General features: G+C 32.8%; 1 protein-coding gene across 3 annotated transcripts; it reads right to left on the bottom strand.

Moving 5' to 3' along the window:
* Window positions 1-14: 14 nt before the first annotated feature.
* Window positions 15-18,126, bottom strand: LOC18422114 (low affinity sulfate transporter 3). Of its 3 annotated transcripts, none has more exons than XM_088865746.1 (13): window positions 17,567-18,126; window positions 17,389-17,437; window positions 16,855-17,062; window positions 16,238-16,735; window positions 15,814-15,879; window positions 15,607-15,720; window positions 15,126-15,242; window positions 10,234-10,360; window positions 4,746-5,032; window positions 4,128-4,321; window positions 2,209-2,285; window positions 1,936-2,012; window positions 15-255 (listed from the first exon to the last, which is right to left on the bottom strand). In XM_088865746.1, the coding sequence occupies exons 5-13, from the start codon at window positions 15,832-15,834 to the stop codon at window positions 109-111; spliced, it is 1,161 nt and encodes a 386-aa protein (XP_088721872.1). In that variant the 5' UTR covers window positions 15,835-15,879; window positions 16,238-16,735; window positions 16,855-17,062; window positions 17,389-17,437; window positions 17,567-18,126; the 3' UTR covers window positions 15-108. The 3 variants fall into 3 exon arrangements, with proteins under 3 accessions (XP_088721872.1, XP_011621488.1, XP_088721873.1); XM_011623186.3 differs by having other exon boundaries at window positions 16,558-16,735; XM_088865747.1 differs by lacking the exons at window positions 15-255; window positions 1,936-2,012; window positions 2,209-2,285; ... (1 more) ...; window positions 4,746-5,032; window positions 10,234-10,360 and adding an exon at window positions 11,214-11,676 and having other exon boundaries at window positions 16,558-16,735.
* Window positions 18,127-26,480: the final 8,354 nt, after the last annotated feature.

Here is a 26,480-nt window from a genome sequence, read left to right as displayed (position 1 = left end):
TAGTCCTTGAGGGATTAAGCACAGAAAGCACACAAGATTTATTTATTGACAGTCCCAACATGTATTGAAATACAAGTGGTAAGTCTTCAGGGTTGCCCCCAAGTTCATTTAGCATATAATGGGCTGCTTAAACCCCGAACATGTTAGTAAGGCTTCACCAACTGTAAAGAAAATCCATTCTTCTCCCACTTTGTCCACAAATTTGCTGAGTTTAAACTTGTGAATGACTTGCCACCCGGGATTGGCAAGTGCAAGCTGCAAGACATTTGCAAACATACTTACTCAGACAATAATCTTTTCGGATCAAGCAATAAATGTCATATACTTGGTCATATTATCGTAGTTACATGTCAGGCTCAAATCATGAGTTAGGTGATCTGATAGTATTTATAATCTTACAACGATGTTTGATCATGTTTGAAAACCATGTTTGATCCAAATTTTAAAATATACACTATTTTCATTCTAATGAGCAGACACAAAAAAAGAAAATTGAAATCACAACCTAGAAAGTAGTTTTTTAGCCCAATTAACATAGGCCGTTTATTTTAGTGAGATGCTTAAATCTAGGCCTTAGAAAGATTTTTTCATTTGGCTTTATTATTATTAGATGAACAATGTTAAAAAAAAAAAAAATATTTTGAGTTTACAAAGGCTAAGACCTTGAAAATCACAAAATGAATGGTCTATATTCGTTTTTGGAGGGGACTCCTTTTGACCATATCTAGGGTTCAAATTGAACTCTTTTTTTGGTGGGGGGGGGGGGATTGATTGATGAGATGAAAGAGAGTATGTGTGCAAAATTTGGGGTCATACAAACACCACAAACATGGTTTTCTAAAAGTGTTGTTACATTATACTACGATACAACCGTTGCATTGGATCGTTGCTCATATATATATATATATATATATATATATATATATATATATATATATATATATATATATATATATATATATATATATATATATATAGAGAGAGAGAGAGAGAGAGAGAGAGAAAAAAAAGGTTTCTATGCTTTCCCTACAGCATAGAAGTTCTATCCTCCCCCTACCATCCAGCCGTCAAATTTTTATCAAGAGCGCTACTCACCGTTTGATCTTAGATCCGATGTCTCAAAGTATTTTATTTTTATTTTTTTATAAAAATTGTATGAATATAAAATTTGGCACGTGCCATCTTTTCATTAGGGCGCACCTATAAAAAATATTTAAAATAATTTTTCGATAAAATATAATAACCAAAATACCTCTTGAATCTTTCAGGGGTATTTTGGTTATTTTATTTTATTGAAAATATTTTTTTATATTTTTCTCTAGTGCGAGTTTAATAGAGGAAACGTCATCCAAAATTTAGTATCAAAATAGTTTATAGAAAAAAAATTTAAAATAAAATAATATAGAAAGGTGACATTGTGATTGGAGCAATCTTAACCCTCAATTCAGAATGGATGGTTGGATAAGGGGGAGGATAGAACTTCTATGCTGTAGGGCAAGCATATATATATATATATATATATATATATATATATATATATATATATATATATATATATATATATATATATATATATATATATATATTGTAGATAATGTATTATAAGATATATTATTGTCAAATCTATCATTTTTTCAGTTCTATAATTGTCAAGGTCGTAATAACCAATGTAAGGATTTTCTCGCACCAAAACTGTATTTTCTGCCAAGTTCTTGAGGTGCAACTGGCAAGTTTTGTAGTGCAACTTTACTTTTTATTATAAGGAAAGTTTTTCCCTTTGGGGAAAATAAATATCCAATATATTAGCTTTCAAGTTACTCCTTTTATGAGGTAGATTTTTCCCATTTATCAAGCTACTTTATTTACATTCTTCAGACTATAATTGCCCATAAACTTTGTAATTTAATCTCCTGATATGGTAATTGTGGTTTTTACCTTTATGTCCATGCGGTTGAGTTTGTCATGGAGCTCTTCAAGAGCACGGATACCCGTGGTATCACTGTTCATCACCTCTGCACCATTAGAAGCAGCAAAAACATAAAAACCTAGAATTAAAATCAAATATAATTAAAAGGATTTTCCTATTGGTTTCAGTGTCTCTTCTCAGTCAATTTCAATTTCTTGTAGGTTTTATTTTGAATTCTCCATTACAATTTAAGAGAGAGGATGAATTTTGTATTACAATTTAAGAGAGAGAGGAAAACCTACTGGACATGTCCATTATCACGGCTTGAAACATATGATCATTCATCTTTTCCTTTTCAACATGTATCATCCTCAAAATCCTGAAACCAAAAGTCAGGCATATAAATATCAAATTTATACTTTTTAATGATCCATTACTTCTCTCAAACTTCTTTCCATAACTTCATGACCCAAGGTTTGAAGCTCCAACTACTTACACCTAGTTGAACCTTGGACTCAAACCTAAAGATGATAGATCATTGGCAATGCCACGTATCTAGAATTTTCCCCATCTCGTGCATAAAGAATTAAAAAGAAAATGAGTAAATTAGACTTGCATAAAGAAAACTAAAGTTCAAACATGAAACATATCGTGGCTATCCAATCGGCCTAGATTGAATTTGAGTTATTGGGTTTGTACTGTTATGTCAGCTCTTGGACTAACGAAATCTCATATACATATATATAAGGTCATTTGTTTGATACTAATTTTTCAATATATGATCTTTTTATTCTAATGAGCAACCACAAAAAAATAAAATTTAAAAACCCCACTCATAAAGTATTTTTTTAGTCCAATTAATAAAGGTTGTTCATTTAGGTGAAGGATTTAGGCCTTGGAAGGATCTTTTTCCTTTCTAAATTTTTTAGATAGCTTTATTATCATTAGATTAATATTATTAAATAATAATAATAATTTTGAATTCATAAAGGTCTAGATATTGAAATTCATCAAATGAATGGTCAAGATTCATTATTAAGGGGGCTCATTTTAATAATATCTACAGTGCAAATTGAATATACTTTTTCTTTGATTGACTGCTAAGATGAAGAGAGTGTGTGCGCAGAATTTAAGCTCAAACAAATGCCACAAACATGATTTTCTAAAGGAAAAAGTTTATATAAGGTTGCAACCTTAAAATGTAGAAGTAAAGATGCACCTCAAAAATCTATCAAAAAAAGGTTATTTTAATGTTGAAAAACCCTCTAATTGATCATCTCGACATCGAGATAATGAATATTAAAAATATATATATATTGAGTTCCAAAAAGAGTGCATCTTACAACACATTATCTAGACCGTCCATTTTCAAGATTTTCATAAGTTTATAGATCTAATTGATTTTAACTATTTTTTTAGTTTTAAATCTTATAATTAGATATGAAAATGGATTTTCAGATAATCTTAAGAATTCCTTACACCAAAATTACATATTACGATACAATTTAAAGGTGCTCTTTAATTGGATTGTTTAAGGTTGCAACCATATAGAAACCACACCCTTTTCTAAAAGTATGATTTCACTGTATTACAATGACAATATATATATATATATATATATATGTGTGTGTGTGTGTGTGTGTATGTGTGTGTGTGTGGAAAAAGCTTGGGTGAGCTCACTAGCTCAGAGGAAAAAAATGAGCCCAATGGTTCAGATTGAATTTAGGCCGATCTGACGATCACGGATGTCCGGTAGTGTTTGAATTTAACTTTTTTTTTACAACTCCAAATCACTTGAAATTTTAGGCGTGTGTATAGAAAAAAACTTCTGTTAGCCCATGGGCTCATGGAACAATATAAGCCCAACGGCTCAGATTGAATCTGAACCGATTCAATGATCACAAGTGTATTTCGTAATTGAATTTTAAGTTTTTTTCTACAAATCCAAATTACTTGAAATTTGGAGCATCTATTATTCAAGAATAGTCGAATCTAATAAAAAAATCAAAAAAATAAATAATATAAATTAAATTGACTAAACTACTCCTGAAAAGTTCAAAGGGTATTTTGGTTAATTTATTTTATGTGAATTATTTTTTAATATTTTTATTAGGTTGGCTTTGATTAAAAGAGTTTAATCTCCAAATTTCATACTATTTGGATTTATATACACCATACTAATGCAGCGTAGCTCAAATGCAAATATATTAAAGATCCAAACCTATCTCGAATGCAGCCTGCATTGAAGAAACATATTAAAGCTGAATCAACTCTTGCGATCAAAACACCCGGCACACTTTCAACATGAGAGTATTGTTCAATACTACAATAAATATCAGTCCCGGGGACCCTTCCAAGTTTACTAATGCTTGGCCGGCCAATGTGCAATACGATCTTCAACAAAGAGATAGAAACCTGAGAGAGAAAAAATTAAAAAAATAAAAAAATAAAAAATAAAAGAAGGAAAAAAAAAAGCGGAAGATTAAATTAAGATTGAACGTTACCCATCTTCTTCGAAACCATCAAAGATCCATACATGAATAAAGATAAATAAACTAAAACAAGACAAATTTAGAAATGGGATTGTCTACAAAGCGACAATTTATCTTTTGTACATAGATGTCACAATCATTCTTATTAGATGGCTTGGGGTGAGTTACACAGTTCAAGAATTTTTTTTCAAAATTTGAGTCTATTTAATGACATTTTACATCCACCAATTTTGAAATTTAAATGACATGAATAATTGTGACCTCCACATATAAAAGACAAATAGTCTCTTTGTAGACAATCACATAAGTAATTAGAGATTATTTTCATTGATTTTGTTTCCTGATACCGCGACTATGAGGCCGATTTCAACCGATGCGAACAAAACCCCGAAGAACGTGCCCATGCAGACCAGAAAGTCTAGTTTGTCGACCTCCCATATAGAGTACGCCTCCTTTAAATCGATGAGTCCAGGTAAAGATGAAAGGATAATGGATGCGAGGATAGCCATTGGTGTGAAGTAGAGGAGATGAGTGAGAAGCTGTAGTGCCAATAGAACTGTAATAGACATCACTACATTGGACACTGCTGTTTGGCATCCTGCACTAAAATTAACAGCCGTGCGAGAAAAAGAGCCTGCAAAATTCATACAAGAAATCATAGTTATAATTTGCTTTCAGAGAGAGGGAGGCCATTGTAATTATGTTGAACTTGCGTGCGAGAGAGAGACCATTGTGATCGGTGCAAACTCTGCCGGTCTAACTCAGAACTGGCAGGTCAAACTGGAACCGGCCACTGACCGATCCGGTTGTGGTGGTTCGACTGGGTATTTTCAAAATAAAAAATAATATATAAAATCCCATAAAATAAGTGATTTGTTTGTAATGTATTTTTTAATTTCTTTTTATCATTTTGGTAAAGATTGGAAAATGTTTTGGCCATGAATACTCATTTTTATATTTTTATCTTTTTAAAAAAAAATTGAAAATACTCTTGGACACAAATTGATTTTTTTAAATTTATAGCTTGCACTACTCTTCAATTTCATTTGGATGTGCTTGTTTAATTATTCTCTAAATATAGTTTTCCTATTTTTTTAGACTTTTTTGTATTTTTTAATACATTTTGGACTGACCGGGATATGCCCGATTAGGTCAGCCAATTTACTGGTTACTCGGACCCGGCTCCCTTGGCCGGTTTTGGAAGCCCCTTCGATTATTCGAACACTGATTGTGATTATCTTGTACTTGTGTGCACATGGCAAGCATGAAGTTGAAGATCCAATTATAGACATCCTAAGTAAATCAGTTTCGTATAGATGTTACAAAGTTTAAAATGCACAAGTATAGATATTTTATGCATTGAGAATAACTTTTGTAAATCAAACGAACCACGAGAATTTAAGTAGATCTCCAAAAAACATAGGTAGAACTTGTTCAAAGTTTTCACATCTTTGACTTGAAAAATAAATAATTCTAAACATTTTGATTTTGAGCTTTTGAGTGGTTTAAGCTCACCGAAAATGGCAGGCATATATTCTTAGAAAAGTATCATGTCCACAACATGTGGAGACGGGGTGGAAGGGTTGCACAAGCACCTTTTCAATGGTTGAGATCTCGTATGTTTATATTCAATGGCCGAAAATCAGTCTCATATTTTATTTTTTATTTTTTATTTTTATTTAAATAAGATACTTATCTGAATTTTAGTGTGTAGGTGTATTTTTATAAATATAAATAAATAAAAATGACTAACAAATATTTTAAATAAAAAATTACTAAAATATTTTGGTCAATAAATATATAAATATAAATAAGTATAAATATTTTATTCAATAAATATAAATATAAAAATAATTATTTATATTTATTTTGGTTAATAAATATAAATATAAATAAATATTTTGGTCAATAAATATAAATAAATAAATATTTTGGTCAATAAGTTTTATTCAAATATTTTTTTACTAATTTTAATCAATCTTACTTATAAAAATTACTCTAAAACCGAAATTTCATATTAATACAGTTTCTAAAAAAATAAAAATAAAAATGAGATTCGTTATTAGCCCGAGGATGAACATGGTTCAATCTGAACCACTAAAAGATGTATGTGCACCTTTTAAGTGTCTACATGTTGATCATGAAGATTAGGGCTCAAATTTACCCGATCCAGAATTTTCGATCCTACTCGGATTGTATGGATTCAAAATTTGGATCTGGATCTAAAATTTGGATCTGGATTACTATTCAATTATTAAAATAATACGTATTTTTAACTTTTAAAGACCTGATCCCCAGAGGCTAATTTAAATTTAAAAACCTAATCCCCATCATGGATCAAATTGTAGAACTGATCTGGATAGAGATCCGATGGATAGCTTGTAGATCCGAATTAAGACCCAAACATTTTGGATCCGATCATATCCAAATGTTATATATACCTTTCGAATCGGAATCTGGATTTGGAAAACTTAGAGTGCAACGGACCGCGTGTCTTATACTACGATGTAAGCCTATTGGTCTATTGGTTTACATAATATTCTTCTTATGTAACTTTTAGGTTAAAATTTAAAAAATTAAAATTAAAATAATTTTTTTGAAAAATGTATATTTGTAATTTGTTCCCTCAAGCAAAGAAACACCTTAACTAGGAGTATTTGTATGACCCTAATTTGGGTAAACAATTCTCATCCTAGGATCCAATTGAGATCTAAATGTGCCGGAACAATTCTCTTAAGAAAACAGAAAGTGATGGATGTAGGAGGGAATCAACAAAAGCAGTGGATATATTATGTGGTCAAAAGAGGGGAGATTCGTCTAGCCATTTATTATGATGAGCGTGCATACTATGCTCCTGTAAGAGTATATTGTATACTTACTCCCTCAGGCAGAATACTAGCTTGGAAAAATATTTTTTATCTAAAATTTTTACAGCTGCCTTGGATGATTATATTTATAAGAACAAATTATGAATTTTGAGTTTTCTAGTGATCTCACTGTTCAAAAGTTGGATGCTTTCTCTCCAATCTTAAAGTATTATTTGCAACCCCATAAAGAATGCAATTTGGTATTCTAAATAGAGCATATGGGTTGGGTTGAAGAGTCCCTAAATTTTGGGATTCTTAAAGTACTCCTAAATTAGGTTTTGCCCCAAGGAGTAAATGGATAGTATCTTTCCTCATGAGCCTAAGATATTTTGGTGAATGTGTTTCTTATTCCTTCATCGTTATATTTTGACTTGTTACCCAAACATAAATTTTACTATCAAAGCGGATTCCTTCGTACTTTTGTAGTGATTACTCGATTATTCATCTTTTCGTTATGACTACTCATCCATAAGTTATAGAGCTATGGTATACAATTAGTCAAATATATTGTGGTGCTATCAAATTATTGTAGAAATATTTCATCAATAGAAAAATATTATAAATATAAGATTTTGGAGGCAACCAAGGTATATTTTTATATTAGTTATTTGGAAAAGTCCAATTCTTTTTATATTTTACAACCTACTTCTTTTCTATGTTTTCTTCTTTTTTTTCGATTTTCCGAGACTGCTTTTTTATTTTATTTTTAAATTGTTTTGGGTACAGACATCTGAATTGTCTTGGAGGTATAATAGGTATCAGTTTGATTTTCCAAATATCAAATATCTTCCAAAATTGGATGGCTCACCCATGTTACAGAAATCGTACCTCTTATAATCCCGTTTCACAAATATTTGACTGCTTGAAACTTAAAAAAATTTTAAAAGTATAGAGCGTCTAATATTACTTATGTCACAAAAGGCAAAAGTGAAATTTAGGTCAATCCGATGTTTGGAACATTATACTTACCAATAATATACCTCCAACATATCGGACAGCTCTACAAATCAAAAAAATTACAATAAAATAAAATAAAAAAGCAAACCATGTTGCAAAAATTAAACTTTAAGGCAAAATTGAAAAAAAACAATATATATATATATATATATATATATATAGGAAGAATTGGACCACATAAGTATTACGGTATGGATGTAATCTTTTATAGTTCCCTATAACTGAGTTACATCAGTTTTTTCCTTATATCCTTATTCTCATTATTTATTTATTTTTATCTGAAGTTCTTGCTCAGTAAAACTACTACAAAATTTTATTGTCATTCAATCCAATTTAGAGTTAATGAGACTCACCCATTTAAATCATTTATGTTTTTCTTTTTTGGAGCAATAACATTAAAAGGAATGCAATTAGTTAGTGAGACTCATATATTTAAGTTTTTTCTTTGTGGAACAATACCATTAAAAGGAGAGAAATTCTATGGAGAGTTGGAATATGTGGGTTAAAAGATCCAAGATAAAAGAGAGAAATTCTATAAAGGGTTGGAATATGGGGGTTAAAAGATCAAAGCTAAAGGAGAGAAAAAGTTGATCAGAAAGCTAATCACGATTGATGTGTGACCTTATTTTTGGATATTCAACTTGATTGATCTGTTAACTTATTTTTGGATATTCGATTGATTCGTAAATTTATTTATGGATATCCATTGAATATGTAAGTAGTTTTCATAAATCACTACCAAATATAAACATATTGAAGTTATAGATCATAGTATGTTACTAGATTATTATTTATAAATATTTGTTTGATATATAAATGGTGTCTCATAAATCAAAACCAACTCTATTGAATTAAAATAATATTTGTTTAATTATTAACCGACATCAATATATTGGATATAGGCGTCGTGCATGTTAATATATGGATTTTATGGTATAATGTGTATTCGAGATATGAACTGTGGGCGAAAACTCCCAGATTTTCACTTGCTACCATGGGCAAATACTCCTAAATTTTAACTTTGCTTCCTTGGGCAAACACCCCAACTCAGAGAAAAGTTCATGTGTGATCGCCCACGTATAACTTGCGCCACCCAGCATCAAATTTTTTCGTCCAACAAAATTGGATGGTAGGAGGCGCAAATTACTGTACAGGCAGATCCGCATAGTAACCGTGCCCTTTTCAAACAAGTGAATACTACCCGTAGGATATGGGTCTAGATCCGATTGGTTCTACAATCAGATCCAGAATGTGAATAAGGTCTTTATAAGTCAAAATAAATAAATATATATATATATAGAGAGAGAGAAGAAAAAAAAAATGATCATATAAGACCCTCTCTTATCCATGTGCGTAGGACCTCAAAAGATTACTATTAAAAGTTGGCACGGATCTCTAAAAAAATCAAATCCCACACCCATGTGATAATTTTTTTAGAGATCCGTGTCAACTTTAATGATGTTTTTTTCAAGTCCTTGACACATGGGTGGGGGAGGGTCCTATAGGATCATATATATATATATATATATATATATATATGTCCCCTCCAAAAACAAATCATTTTTTTCTATTCACAAAATGAACACTAGACCATTCATTTTGTGAATTTCAAGATCATAGCTTTTATAAATTTAAAATCATTTATTTTTTTTATTAACATTGTTCATCTAATGATAATAAAGCTATCCAAAAAAATTGGAAATAAAAAAATCCTTCTAAAGCCTAGATCTAAACATCTCACCAAAATCAACAGCCTATATTAATTGGGCTAAAAAAATACTTTTTATGTTGTGTTTTCAATTTTTTTTTTTTTTTTGTGATTGTTCATTAGAATGAAAAGAGTGTATATTTCAAAATTTGGATCAAACAAATGGCCATAAGATGGGTTTTTAAAGTTTTTATATCATATTACTATACAAGGGTTGCATAAAATCATATATATATATATGGGGGAGGAGGGGGGTGATAGAGAGTGCTTCAAAACTGAGAGACCAATGTCATCGGGGGGTACCTGTGGCCACATAGCAGGAAGTAAAGGATCCGATAGTATTCATGAAACCCATGGCTATCATCTCCTTATTGCCATCAAGGTTATAACCTTTAAATGATGCAAATGATCTGCCAACAGCGATGGCCTCCTGAAACATTAATGCAATTATTTGTTTATTATTGTTTTTTTGGTTTCTCTCACTCCGAAATATTATATAATGAGAGCTTAAATTTTGGGGACATATCATCGTCAATCTATCAAGCAATCAACCTCAAAAACATTAGTTGATTTCAAAGTGGATTTCAAAAGGTTAGATTGATTAAAGTTTCCTAAGCATTTTGTTTGATGGAGTACATGTACAGTTTTCTCCTATGGATGGACGCGTTCTTTTCTCAATTGTCAAATTTTACTCAATCAAACATAAACAACAGGGAAAAGTGGGTAACATACTATGCCCGCTAGGGAACTTGTAGTGGCTGTGCTCACTAGGAGCATTAACCATCCCACATAAGAGTGAGCCACTAGGGAACTAGGAGGATTAACCATCCCACACTAATGACCATGGTATAGGCTGGCATTACTAATAATAAGTTTCTAGCCTTTTTTTGGTTCGAAATATAGTTTGTATTTTGGAAACTAATCAGCAAATGAGACTGTACTCAATTTATTGGGATTGTATACAGTTAGTCCATTTCCTTGTTATGCAAAGATCACGAGCACAAGAAGACCACAATTGTAGAATTTGACGGTAGGGGTACAAGGAAAAGCATATAATAAACATGTTTTTTTTTTTGTACAAAAACATGTGACACAATCATCCCATCCATAGATGTCAGCTATGAAATCAAGCAACTAAGGGTGTACAAAAGTGACCATTGGTATCTGGGAAAATTCTCATCAAATTTTGTGCTGAGGAATGACAAGCATTTGATTTAGGTCAGATTAAGGTCGTCCAGCTTGGGGATTTTATGACATTTGCATTGCAAAGGTAAGAGTCTCAATGCATACAATCTCTAATCTTATTTCAATAATTAAACCACACGGAATGGTGCCCTTACAAAACCTATAAAATTAGGAATTGTCATATCCTATAAGATCATTTTTCTTAATTACAAGGAGTTCATAACCACTTTAAACCTTCAGATGTCAAATAAGAAATATTAAGATGCATTGCAAAGATCAAGAAACTTTTTTTTGAATTTTGAGTTTAGTCAATAGCACATCCCAACTATCTGATTTTGAAATCCAAAGATTATTGATAAGTGAAAGGTTTTTATACTCCCCCTATTACATAGAAGATATATGCTTCTCCCCATCTAGCTGTCCAATTTAGAGCAAGTGAGCTACTGACCATTTGATCTAGATCTGACGTCTCAGAAGATATAAAATTTGGTACGTCCCATCATCATTGAGGTCTCAGAGTATATAAAATTTGGTATGTCCCATCATCTCATTGAGGCGCATCTAAAAAAATTATTAAAATAAATTTTTTGATAAAATATAATGATCAAAATATCTCTCGAAACTTTCATAAGTATTTTGACCATTTTATTTTATTGGCAATATTTTTTTATATTTTTTACAAGTGCGAGTTTAAGGGAAGAGTGGACGCCCAAATTTTGGTATCAAAATATTTTATATCAAAAAAAATAAAAATAAAAAACAATGCACATACGTGACACTATAATTGGGGCCATCTCAACTGTCCATTCAAAATGGACAGTTGGATAAGAGGAAGTATATAAGTTTTATGCAGTAGGAGAAGCATAAAAAATTTGCTCTATAGATAAACTTCTTTGTAATAAAGATAAATGGTCTTATTCTATTTTTTTTAATAAAGATAAATAGTCTTATTCTATTATTGCTCGTAAAATTAACTCTCTATTATCTTAGAGAGATGCTCCTAGTTAATGAGACTTACCCATTCAACTTTATTAGAATAGAAAAAGTAGATATGCTTGGAAGAAAACCATGTCCTTATGTAATGCGAATATATACTGTTGTGTCCGTACGCATCCATTTGCCAAAAGACCAATGGTTTAAAAAACGGATCGGTGACCCGGATCGAGCTTCCAAAAAACCGATCCGGATCGGTGAATCGGCGATCCTGATCGAGAATCGGGTGAATCGGTCAGAATAAAGCTTAAAAAAAATTCGAAAAAATTATTAAAATTCATTATAAATATTATTTTTTAGGAATTCAATAAAAAATGAGGGTACCCCATTAAGAATTTTCATGTTTTTGAATAAATATGCGAAAATTGATATGTTCTTTCCCTGCATGAACCGCCATTCAGCATTTAATTTACAGTATTTCGTGCTCATCCCTACACTGTTGCTGTTGGGACTCGATATGTGAATAATATGGCTGGGATAGGGTGGCCTCAGAATCATCATCTCTCTCATTTTCTCTTTGAATAATATGGATTAAAAAAAAAAAAACAAATTTTCAAAAAAATCGATCATGGATTAAAAAAAAAATCACAAATTTTCAAAAAATTCTATCATGGATTACAAAAAAAAATTCGATCATGGATTAAAAAAAAAAAATCACAAATTTTCAAAAAATTCAATCATGGATTACATAAAATTCGATCATGGATTACATAAAATTCGATCATGGACTACATAAAATTCGATCATGGATTACAAAAAAAACAAACAAAAAAAAACAAACAAAAAAAAACAAACAAAAAAAACAAAAAATTCAATCGTGGATTACAAAAAAAGAAAAAAACAGTTCGATCATGGATTACAAAAAATTCAATCATGGCTTACAAAAAACTCTATCATGGGTTACAAAAAAAGCAAAAAACAAAAAATTCAATCATGGATTACAAAAAAAAAAACAAACATTTCGATCATGGATTACAAAAAAAAAACAAACATTTCGATCATGTATTACAAAACATTCGATCATGGATTACAAAAAATTCTATCATGGGTTACAAAAAAAAAAAAAAAAACAAAAAAATCGATCATGGATTACAAGAAAAGAAAACAAACATTTCGATCATGGATTACAAAAAATTCTATTATGGGTTACAAAAAACCAAAAGATTCGATCATGGATTACAAAAAAACAAAAACAATTCGATCATGGATTACAAAAAAATTGATCAAGTATTACAAAAAAATCTATCATGGATTACAAAAAAAAAAAAAAAAAAAAAAAAAAAAAAAAAAAAAAAAAAAAAAAAAAAAAAAAAAAAAAACCGTACGGACTCGCCGATTCACTGTTCGGACTTGCCGAATCCGTACAGTAAATCGGCGATTCACTGTACAGAATCGTCCGGTTCTCTCTAGAACCGGACGATTTCCGATTTTTTAGACGATCCGGTCCCCTTTTCACAATTTCCGAGTCGAGCAGGGCGAGTCCGGTTCGACTCGGCGTTTTTTAAAACACTGCAAAAGACCTAAGCACTTAATTCCCTCGATAATAAAGGAAGAGTACCTATAGTATGCTCCGGGGGGAGCATTTGCACTTACTCCTTTGAGCAGAAGATAAACTTGAAAAAAATAATTATTATTATCAGAACTTTTGGCAACGACCTAAAAAATCAATATACAAACTTTTGATTTTTGAGTTTCCTAGCACTGAAATCTCACCCATAAAAAATTGGATGGTTTCCATTCAATCTAGATCCAAGCCTATGGACAATGCAACTTGGAAAAAAATTTATTGAATATAGCAGATGGGTTGAGGAGGTTACATCTCCAAATTTGGGGCCCAAAGATATACTCCGAGATCTGGTTTGCCCAAGGAGTAAGTGGACAATATCCTCCCTCATGAGCATGAAATCTTTTGGCACAAAAGAAATTTACATGTGTTGGATTTTGGGGTCCTTGTGTGTTAGATTCATGGAATTAGGGAAATAATAATATGACCCTTTTAGCTCTTATGAAAGGCTGAGGTTTGTATAAGGTGGCCTCCGTATACTATAGAAGTAAGGCACACCTATAAAATTTACTTAGAGATGTCATTTCAGCGTCGAAAACTTTATGATGGCTTTAAAAATTTTTTCTAAAGAAAATATCATACAAAACCCTGATTCTCCATCTTATTTTATGGTAGACCTTTTTTCCATTTTTTTATTTTTTAAACGACATAAAAAAATCTTTAAAGATTTCACTATATCCCATCATCTCTTAGCTACCTTATTTATTCACTTTTGACCATAAAAATTAGCCCCAACAAATTTTTTTATACCATTTCAACCAAAAAACGTTTCAAAAATGTCTTAAAAACATTTCAAAAACTTTTTTAACCCATCCCATTATATCTCCCACCCTATTATATCTTTTAACCCAAAAACATATAAAAAAAAAAATTTATTATATTTTTTGCCTTTTCAACCCCTCAATTCCACGTTGAGGGCTCCCTATCTCTCTCTTTTTTATATTAGGTTGAAATGGTGTAAAAATGTCTGTTAGGACTAATTTTTATAGTCAAAAGTGAATAAATGAGGAAAATAAGATATGAAGGGGTATGGTGAAATCTTTAGGGATTTTTTTATGCCACTTGAAAAAAAAATGGAAAGGAGGTCTAACATGAAATAAGATGAGGAAGTAAGGTTCAGTACGGAATGTTACCCTTTTTTTATTTTTAGTTTTAAATTTTAAAAAAGTGGTACTGATCGAGCAAATCAAAAAACACTTGAAAATCTTGAAAATAAACGGTCCAGATAACTTCTTATAAGATGCACTATTTTTTGGACTTTAATACCCGCAGGAGCATTGAAACTCTTGATATGATGTATTGCTGGCTGCTACTAAGCTTGAATCTCCGCAAGTTATACCACTTGTTCATTGATTATTAAGAAATGTAGTCATCAAAGAGCTAACCAACAAGATGGAAACTAGAGGAATAATAAGTATGGAGGAGAAAGTATTTAAGGATACAGGGGACTTACAGTGAGTGCAACCAAAGCTGAAATCAAGCCAATTTTTACAGCTTCTCCGGTATGATCCCCAGTGAATACCAATTGCTTTGCTGAGCTAGGGTTTATGCCACCTTTTATATGCTTTACCTACCATTACAAAACAAATATCCAAGTTAAACACAACCCCTTCAATAATACCATTCCAAGTTCATTGCTTCAATAGAGATAGAGAAAAACAGGGAGAATTTGTTTTGGGATGTATACAATGATACCACTTGCATTTCTTATAAGGAGGTGACAATAGCTCATACTCATTTGATGTCAAATTGGATTGTTTGGACTAGTCATAAAGTTCGAAAGTTTATTTATTTACTTTTTAATTTTGAGTCTTCACAATGACACTCTTATATCCACCCAATTTGAAATCGAAGCGATATGAGTGAATGTGACCTCGTTGTACAAAAAATAAATGGTTTCTCTCTGCATACTTTTCCATTTGTTTTTTACTCACAGTATTAACTCCATGCTTGTCGGCCCGGGTCAAGAATACTACAAGAGTTGAAATAATAACAGAAACCAGGGGAGCAATTGCAGGTATCCAAAAGAGTTTCTTCTTTTTCCGCCCCTGTAAATTTCATGAGCACTTATCACTCTGATTTGATTTGTTTTGCGCACCCTGCAAAATTTAAATAGAAGAATGGTTTGGCCATATACTTACAATGTATCTTGCAGCTAGCATGAGGATTAGGAAGAAGCTCCCAATTAGAAAATTGTATGGATGCCACTGGTACCAGTATAAAAACAGAGCAACAAGTATTAGCAACTAAAGTTACTTATCGATAGGGTTGGCAACGGGTTGGGTCAAGGGCCCGACCTGGACCTAATGATTTGGACGGTGTAGATTGACGCGTCTTTTAAAATCTATGAATTGATTATTAAAAAAATTTATTTAGATTTTGAATATTTTAGAAAAAATTAAGAAAAGAGAAAAAAGAAAGTTTTCAAATCATCTTAAAAACTACCAAAATCATCTAAAACCTAATTTCTAACAAATATAGCGGTGCTTTCCAATTTTTTTACATTTTTCTTTTTTTATTTGTTAGTACATTTATGAGGGTGGAGCGAGTTGCTATTGAACTCACCTCTACTCGGTGCCACCCATAGGGCAAGTCCGAGTCACTAGCAACTGAATGCCGCTCAGTACTAATGTATCCCTGCCTAATTGCATTTTCATCAATGTTTCAGGGGAAAGGAAAATGGAGAAAGTTATTATCTCATATCTGACTAGTGTTACTCATATGTAATCCGCAATTTTGGTAAACCTAGTGAAAGATGAAATGATGATTTGCTGAAAACCCAACTCATTTGGATAGATATCAGAAACTTCAAGCCCATGATTGATAGAAAGATAATCCAGTTTATTGAGATAGATTATTAGAACTTATAAAAAGGAGAGAGAGACTGCAGCATGATCAACATAGGCCCAAACAGCCTTCATCACAGAGATCACATCAGTCTTGTTTGTGAAGTGAGCAATCCCAAGCAATGCCTTCAATTGTTGGAGTCCAATCACTATAGCCGCACCACCCATGAACCCAACAATGGCAGCATGTGATAGAAAGTCTATCAGAAACCCCAACCTAAAAAATATATAGAAAAGAAAGAAATCAAATGCAATTACCCCAAAATGTAGATATCAATGATTTCATTGATCAAGCCAAATTAAATTGGAGGTGCTCTAAATTTGGAGGAGATTTACCTGAATAGCCCAAATGCTGCTTGAAAAATACCAGCAAAGAAGGTAGAGGTGAAAACCATCTTTCTGTAACCAATTGGATCCTTTAAGGGGTCTATTGTTTTTCGAATCATGGCGGATAGTAAGAGAGAGACAATGGCCACTGGACCGATCGCAATTTCTCTTGAGCTTCCCATTGCTGCATAGATCAGTGGCGGCACGAAGCTGGTATCTGATTTGAACACAACCCATATAACCACATGAACAGATTAACACATGATTAACACTAAACCATAAATTACTTTATCAATTTGATTGTTACTAACAAGGAGAAAACATGGGATCTTTGTTGTTTAATAAAATCTAGTCCAATGAGTATTATTTATTAATATATTGCAAATTTTATAGTTGCTGTTTTTATTAGAGAGATAAACAGTAAAAGCAAACTTATCATTAACAATTGAAAAGGAAAGCTCTTATTTTCATGCTATTTAGAGGATAAAGAACCTATCTTTAGAGGTTAGAAGATAGATTAAGAAATACAAGGACAAAACTTACAGAGTCCATATTGAGGATCCAGTCCTGCCAAATTAGCATAGCCTATGCTCTGCAAGATATTGAACAAGTTAGCAGGAGAGAGAGAGAGAGGGCAAAAGAAATTCAAAAAGAGATGAAACAGTTTACTCTTTAAATTTTCAACAAACCAAGCAGACCCCAGAGAGGGAGAGAGAAGTACCTGAGGAATACACAGGCTAGCAAGCGTCAAACCCGCCATTAAATCGCACTTAAACTTTCCAAGATCATATTCTCTCCCCCAACTTAGTACAGGGAAGAGCTGCCTCAGCCCCCTAACGAACCATCTCGGTCCAAGCCTACCCCAACTAGGCCCAAAGATGGCACCTGTGATCGAGCCCTTGAGCTCAGCCACCAAGCCCGGTGGCTCAACATAGTCGAGTACACGGTGCACCGAATCAGGCCTTCCCGCCTGCTTTTCAGGCGAATTCACAATGGCATCAAGCTCTTTGCTAGAGAATTCTCCAGCTTGAGAAGAACCCATGTCTTTTTGAAGTGTTTGGGAGAACTAGACAAAGTTCCCTTACTTTAGAGAGAGATTGAACATCTTTACAGTGGTAAAGCTGCACCACAGGATAAGATGCTTCATTGAAAGAGGTGGGATGTATAGTGACCTCATATAGTGGAAAAGGGGGGTAGAAGTTTAGGAAGCTTAGGACCTGAAAGGAAAGGAGAACCATGGGCTAGAGAAAATGGAGGCCATGAATGAGCAAAGGAAGACATGGATGTTTAAGACAGAGGATCTCAATTTATAGGCCTAATGAATTAGTTTAATTGTTCCTCTCACTACGGAAAGGTGGGTGATTTCTTACTTATTTTCTGTCACCAAGAATGGAGTGGTGCAGTGGTGGCGGAAGTGGGAAATATGATTAGTTAATTAGTAATAGATGCTGTTAGAATGCGGACCCCTTAATAAATCTATTTTTGAAATCGATTTTTGGATTTAATTTTTAAGAATATATAATCTCTAAGAGGAGATCATGAATATGAAAATTAAATAAATTATAAAATTAGAAATAATAATTTTATTAAAAAGGCATTTGGATCGTTAGTTTCAATTGTTTTTAGATGCATCTATCTCTAGGATGGATGCTTTATATTTGTGGACTGCATATATAGGAATGCGGTCCTGCCTCCCCGCATGAAACAATTTTCGATTAGTAATAAGGAAAGAGATGCTTATTGCATTGGGTCTACTTTGTCCCACTTCATGGGAGAAGTGGATGGACAAATGCATATAAAACTCACGAAACATGATTCTAATTGGACTGGACATTTTAATATTACCAAAAGATTTGTTGCTCCTCAGAGAGTAAACTGTCTGCGTACGACATTACGTAAAACCCAATTTAGGAGTAACCTCAAAATAAAAAATTGTACTATGTGGTTGAGAAAATAACATCCCAAGATTAGAGAGAGAGAATTCAATTTTTGAAGGCAAAATTTAACTATTGAAGAACTCGAAATCCCGCCTGAGGCGAGGCCCTAAACAACCAAAGGTTGTGGTTCATATAAGGCTGAGGCCTTAAACAATCAAAGTAAGGTGCACGTTTAAATAATGCCTAAATATGTTGTTTCAGAGTCAGAAATATTTATGATGGCTTAAAAACTTATTTTATATCTAATTATGAAAGTTAAAATTCAAAAATAGCGTAGATCTAGATCTATGAACACTTGAAAATCGACGGTTTAGATAATACATTACAAGATGCACTATTTTTAAGACTTGAAATTTATTTATTTTTCATGTCTATACATCTTGAGGTCGAGATGATCAACTCGAGTATTTTCTAGCATCGAAACCACAATTTCTAATGAATTTTTGAGGTGCGCCCTAATTTGATTGTTTAGGGCCTCAATCTTATATAATATTTTTCCTTTTAAAAATACTCATATGGCGATGCTTAGGTGGATACCGAAATTCTCAAATTGAGTCCAAGTAGGCCATTCGCCTAAAAAATAGTAAGTATACAATATGCTCCCATGTGAGAATGTTATACACCCCCTCCCTCCCTCCCCCCCTTCCCCTCCTTCCTCTTAAAACAGGAAAGAAAAAAATAAATAAAGCCTACCTACCAATCAATCAATCTCTCTCTCGTATTGAGTATCAAAGGCTTTCCTATGCTCTTACCCCAAATAATCGCCCTCAAATAATCCACATATAGAAACTCACATATGCATAGAGACACCCATACATAGTTATTTTACACAAATCCAAGATGTACATGGCTACTTATTTCACATAATTCGAAGGAAAAGGTTTACATAAGGTGTCAAAATTGAGGCCTCATAATCACCACATTGAGGCCTAAAAATTGGTCCAAAAAGCTAAAACTCTGCTGATTTTCGTCAGACTTATGGACCCACTTGAACTGGGAATTTAAACTTTTGACCATTAGTACAGCATATTTTCCCTTCTCTTTGTCCAAGAATATGGACATATGATTTTAGGGGTGTTTTTGTAATATTTTGAAACTCGGCCCTATCCAAGAATATGGATATATGATTGTAGGGGTGTTTTTGTAATATTCTGAAACTCGGACCGATGTTTTGACATGTGGCCTGGCCCAAGCTCAGTAATTCAGTCAAGTATGTATAAGGATAAAACATGCCCAAAATGTTAAAAAGCAAAAAAAAAGAAAAAATGAAAGTATTTAAAAATCAGAAAAAATAAACAAACTATTACAATTGTAGAGAAGATGGAAAGTATATAAAAGATGGAATATACCTTGAGATGTTTCAAAGAAATATAAAAAAAAAAAAATTGGAGCATGCAATAAGAAAAAAATCCAAAATCATCATAAAAAAAATCATATATATTAGTATTTTTTAACAAAATTTATGTTTGTTTTTTAACTTTTTAGCAAGGGATGTATGGGGCTTCAATTGAAGGCGGATGCAGTATGGAGAAGAGGCTACCAATTAAAAGGTGTTTGAAAGTTTCAAGTACTACTAAGAACTAAAAGGTAAGAGAAAGTTACACTACCCCACATGAACATAGCTTTGGGGAGTGACTAGACATGCAAGCCACAATTATTTCTTTTTCATGACCAAGTGGTTCTGCACAAACATAATTAAGGTGTAATAAAGAAAGCAAACTATGGTAAATAAAATAAGGGTGTGGTTTGTATAGAGCCGAGATTCTAAACAATCAAATTACAGCTCACCTTCAATTAGTGTCAAGAAATATGGTTTCACACCAAAAATTTGTGTGATAGCCTTAAAATATATTTTCATCTTTAATTATAAAATTTAAAGCTTAAAAAATAGTGTATATCAAGCAGATATATGAAAACTTGAAAATCTTGAAAATCGACGGTCCAAAAATGCTTACAAGATGCACTCTTTCAAAAACTTGAAATTCATTTTTTTTCTTATATCTATGCATCTTGATGTCCATATGATCAATTTGATGATATTTGGCCATCAAAACAACATCTTCTAATGAAATTTTTGAAGTAGGCTCTAATTTGATTGTTTAGATCCTAGGCTTTATATAAACTTTTCCCATAAAATAAAACTTACGTTTAAGTTAAAGTGGCTTTTGACATACAAACACAACTAAAACCTAGCATATGTAAAAGAAAGAAAACTTAGGGAAAAAGTTAACCTAGTCATGAAAAAGAACAAACTTTTGAGGTGAGTGATTGTGGCATCGTGTTGGAACTTGGTTTAATGTCTAGTAAACGTACCGTATTTGGCAATTTTATTCTTATCCTTACACTATTGGGCAGGCACAGGTAAAAATTATGGGCACCCAAAGAAGCTTCATTTAGGGCCCTCTCATGGGTTTGAAGCCAAAAGTCGAGCAATCGAACCACCTTGTTGAAATAATTTTTCGTAATCATCACGCGGTCATGATGTGATAGTCAATGGCCGAAAGTGTGATACTTATTCAACTACTTTCAAGGTTAAAAGTCGTTCAAAAATATGCAAGCTCACTTGCAATCGTCCGAGTTAGGTTAAAAAAGTGGTTCAAAAATGGCAAGCCAATTTGCATTTGCCTGAGTTTGCTCTGACTAGAGAACCCTGAATAGCCCGAAATGGTTGTCCCATAACTATGTCATTCACTTTCACTCGGCGAGTGTTGAGTTTTAAGGTTTTTTTTTTTTGGCCAAACAATTTTCGAGGGCGAGATTTGAGTAGTTGACTCCAAAATCGGTGATCCAAGGTGCTCGACTCGATATTTGGTTCGTTTTCTTTAACGTTTTTATTTAAAATAATGTTTAAATATAAAGTATTATATACAATGAGACCATTTACCTATGATACAAGGTAGTCACAATTGCTTACAACTATTTGATGTAAAATTTGGTAGCTTGAATGTGTTCTTTTGAAGTTTGAGCTTGGTCAATGAATTAATTACAACCACCTAATTTCACATCCAATGGTCAAAATTAATGTGACCACCTTGTATCAAAGTAAATGATCTCATTTTGTACTTTCCCAAAATGTAAACTATTCCACTTCTATGGGTTTTTTTTTTTTTTTTTTTTACAATCTTCCATAACTTTATTGATTATAAAAGATTACAAAAATTTCAAACAATAAGATTATCCGAAACAATCAACTATTGAAAAGAAACACCCCTTTTAACCAAAGAATCGGCCACCTAATTGCCTTCTCGATAAATATGGTTAAACACGATAGACAAACCACGCATAAGCTCCATGATTTCCAGCCATGTTTATCTTAATCTCTACGGAGGTCTTGAAGTAGAGTTGCACCAATTGATTATATTCAGACAGTCTCCTTCAACAACAGATAGTAAATGGATATTCCGTTCCTTGATTAATTTAAGTTCTTGCAAGACTGCTGACAGTTCCGCTTCATTGGTAGTTTTATCACCACATGGATTTTCCTCCTCTTTGATTTCATGAGTTTCTTTCATCCATTCACGGAAGAACTTTTCACTGCTCATGGTTTCGAACTCTTGGTGTGGTACTTTAGTATGTATGGTCCTCTAAAGAAGGAAAAAGGAACAAAAGCTTGGAATACGTGCTCAAATGTATGGGTTGTAAATGGGCTGGGCCTGCCCACCTGACATGGTTCGTGCTCAAGCCTGTCGGGCTATGCCGGGCTTGAATTTAAAGATTGCTAGTTTAGCCTGGGTCTTAGTAGTGAGGCTTGATAGGCCATATTTTAAGCGACATATCAATTAATGAGGTGCAACTAGGTTTGGCCGACCTGGCGGCCTTAAAGACCCGACCTGATATGGCCCAGGTTTGTACCCCTTTATAGGAAGCCGGATTTCAATTTAAGTTAGCTTAAGAGGCTGGATAAAGGATCGGCCTAGTCCCAGCCCACTTACACCCCTACTCATATGAAAAATATGTTCTTGCAACATCATGAGGTTGCCTTTACAAGCAAATGTTCATTTTTGTTTATGTTTTTCAGCTCTTTGAAGTCCAAATTGAAGAACTGTTACTTCTTTTTTCAAGAATCATGATTCTGAAGCTTAAAGTAGGAAAAGTATACAATGAAGTACAATGGATCACAATTAGTCTTGATCATTGAATGTGAAATAAGATAGTTGTATTTATTCCATTGACCAAGCTCTAACTTCAAAAGAAATTTTTTCGAACTTTATGACATACCCAAGCTATCATATTTCACATCGAATGATTGTAAGTAATTGTGAATTCCTTGTATGTACAATCCCTTAAAGCAATTATATCATGTAGGTGCTTTGGCGAGTCAATATCTTTTCCTTCTTTTGTGCTTCCAAGTACTAAATTTTATTTAGACCTGATAGGCTCACATCATATATTTTAGCTGCTGTTGTATGTGATCATTTTAGAACTCAAAATCTTTTCTTTTTTTTTGTTGACTCGCCCATCAAATGATGATGATGATGATGATGCAATATACAATTTTTAAGACAAAAAAAAAGGTCCCCCAAAGTCTAATCAAACATCTTTTTAGAAAAGAGAAAAATAGATAGCTCACGTTTATTTCATTTTCTCAAACGAAAACTAAGCCATTATTCACGATCTTCTTCTCAGGGACCGGACCAAACAAATACCACAAAATCCCTCAAAATAGGAGTAAATTCTTTTATTTTTTGGGTGGTTGAGTGGGGATCATCATCGTCATAGTCTTTTCACAACAATTTAGGGTCGGCTTCGTTCAGTGGTGATAGGGCCCCTAAAATAGGAGAAAGTAGCAATCCACCCCTGTAGACCACATGTTTTCACCTAAACTTTATTCCGATACTTTAGGGCTAGTTTGGATGTCAAATAAAAAAGTCTTCACACTGAAAAAGATTGTTACTTTTTTCATCCTTAATTAAGAAAAATTGTCATTTTTTATTATTATTAAGCTCGACTGTTTGGATGGCGTGATTCACATTCTACCGTTCCAAAATTGCCTTGCCAATCCAAAAAACTTTCCTATATCCCTCGCATCAGTAAGAAATTTGGTTCCATACAATAACCAAACATGCAACCCAAGCTTTTTCTTATTCCCGAAGAAAAAAGGTTTCCCAAGGGTGTGGTATTAAAGAAAAGGAACCTTTTTGTAAAGAAAGAAAGGGCCTTGGGCTTATAAGCTCATAAATGGGGTTTGAGCTTCTCTTTTTTTAGAGAGAGAAAAAAAATGCTATGCTTAGACAAAGAGAGGGTATATTTGGAGTTTTTGAGGATTCACTGTGTCAGTTGTTGGGTTGGACTTTACATGGGGTCAAAAAGCCCCACGTTGGCAGTATCTTTTATTTCAATCTAACAATCTAAAAAAATCTTGCAGTTTTCCAAACAGTTCAAATCCGTTTCACAAAATTTTTGGATTGCAATCCAAAAATATTGTAATTTTGGGTATATCCAAACTGGCACTTACATACAACATTGTATTTTTTGGTAAATCACATAATTATGTACACATAACATTAGCTAGACATAATTTTTTTTCTCATTTTTCCTGCTTCAAAGTGCTTAATTAAAATTTCACCAAGTAAAATATTATTATGGCACTTAAGTGCCAAATTGAACAAGCAAAAATGTTAAGGCTAAAAATTACTAAAATGGACAATAGATTCAAGAAAATGTATAAGTTTCAAAACGATAAGAAAAGGAAAATTGTTTCAGGCAGGCTGGACCGCATTTCTACATATGCAGTCTAGAAGTATAAAGCAATCTATGTTAAAGATGGATGCAAATACATAGTCCATATAAAAACAATTGAAACTAACGGTCTAAATGTTTTCTTAATAGAATTATTATTTTTAGTTTTAAAAATTTATTTATTTTTTCATATTCATAATCTGCGTGTGTCAAAGAATACATATCCTTAAAAATTAAATTCAAAAATCCATCTTAAAAATAGATTTACGAAGCGGTTGTCACGCATGCTAACCGCGTCCTAAAAAAATTCCAGAAAATAGAAAGAAAAGCCAAGGTCGGCCTCTTTTGACATCTTGCATTTATTTTTGAAGTGTTCTGAGCATCTGACTAGAGATCGCAGTAAGAGAGAGAGAGAGAGAGAGAGAGGCATTTGAATGGGCAGTAGTTTCTGGTGACATGTTATGTCCTGGTAGCACAGTTCACTTTTACTCCCTCCATAAGATAAGATGACCGACAATCAGAAATTTTGCTAACCACCTCAGAACTACTGGATGATTTTTCTCTAAAAAAAATTAAAAATTTAAGTTTTTTATTATTTAGATCTTAGCCTCTAAATATTGGACAATTTCTATTCAATATTGATTGAGACATTATTTTTTTTCAAGTACTTTAAAAGTACAATAAGGATTTACAAAAGAGTACATAAATAGTATACATCCGAGAGAGTAGAATATCTTTTGGCACGAGTGATCGCTAACAGCACCGCAGCCAGCCAAAGTGGGAATCCACTAAATGCTTTAGTCCCAAACTCCAAGTCACAAAAAAAGTTAATATTATTTTATTTGTATATTTCAAAACTGCAGTTGCATGTTTTGTGAGTGGCGCAAGTAAGAGGCTCAATTCTAACCGTCCAGCTCCCTCGGTTGTCTTGATTAAAAGCCCATCTAAGCCGTTACTTTTAACTAATAGTTACAAGAGTAAGGAAAATGTTGAGATTAGCCCAATAGTTTATATGAACATATGAACTCACCTTTCGGAATTAAATATGGGTCAATCTAATGGTCACGACTTCATTTCATGTTTTAATTTTAATTTTTTTTCTACAAATCCAATTAACGTGAAATTATAAGCGTTTATTCTTCTCAGCAAGGCACACCTAATAAAAATATTTTAAAAATAATTTATAAAAAATAAATTAACCAAAATACCCCCGAAACTTTTCAAAGCTAGTTTGGTCAATTTATTTTTTATAAATTATTTTTTTGATATTTTTATTAGATTGTCTTATTTTTAAAGAACATACACCTAAAATTTCAAGTTATTTGGATTCGTAAAAAAAAAACTTTAAATTCAAATACAAAATGAGGTCGTGACCGTCAGATCAGCCCATATTCAATCTGGGCTCATATGTTCATATGAGCTAGTGGGCTAATCTTTACATTTTCCTAAGATTAATGAGGTCATAATGCCACATGGTGATGGTCTTGTTGGTTTATTGGACTCGTGAAGTTTGGGTTGGCAATGGGCCTGGGGGCCCAGCCTAGCCCTAATTGGGTTGAGCGTAGGGGTGGCAACATGTCAGGTCGAGTCTAGCTAGACCCGGACTTGAATACTATTCAAGTCTAGGTTTTGTACTCTGATTTGACCTTTTCGGTCCAAAATTGGATCCATACCCGGACACAAGGTCGGGTCTACCCATCGAGACCCGGGTTTGGTCGGGTCCATTGCCACACTATGACTATGAGCTTCTTCTTCTTTTTTTTGGCCCTTTTTTTACCATCATATACATATACCCATATTATTGGCAAAATTTATTGTATTGCACAACATTTATGAATGGCCACATTTACCATTCCTTACTGTTTTATGTAATAATAGAAATTCCTAGAAACAAACGTATTGGCAATATTTATGAATACCCACGTATACAAGATATTATTCAGCTAGACCTGGACCCGACCTTTTAGGTCTAAACTTTGGATCTATACCTAGACCCAAGGTCCAGTCTACCCGACGGGT

Source organism: Amborella trichopoda, chromosome 4 (assembly GCF_054954075.1).
Source record: "Amborella trichopoda isolate Santa Cruz 75 chromosome 4, AtrichopodaSantaCruz75HAP2 v2.0, whole genome shotgun sequence".
Classification (NCBI taxonomy): domain Eukaryota; kingdom Viridiplantae; phylum Streptophyta; class Magnoliopsida; order Amborellales; family Amborellaceae; genus Amborella; species Amborella trichopoda.
Note: the sequence above shows the minus strand (reverse complement) of the source record. Positions and strands in the feature narration are given on the sequence as shown.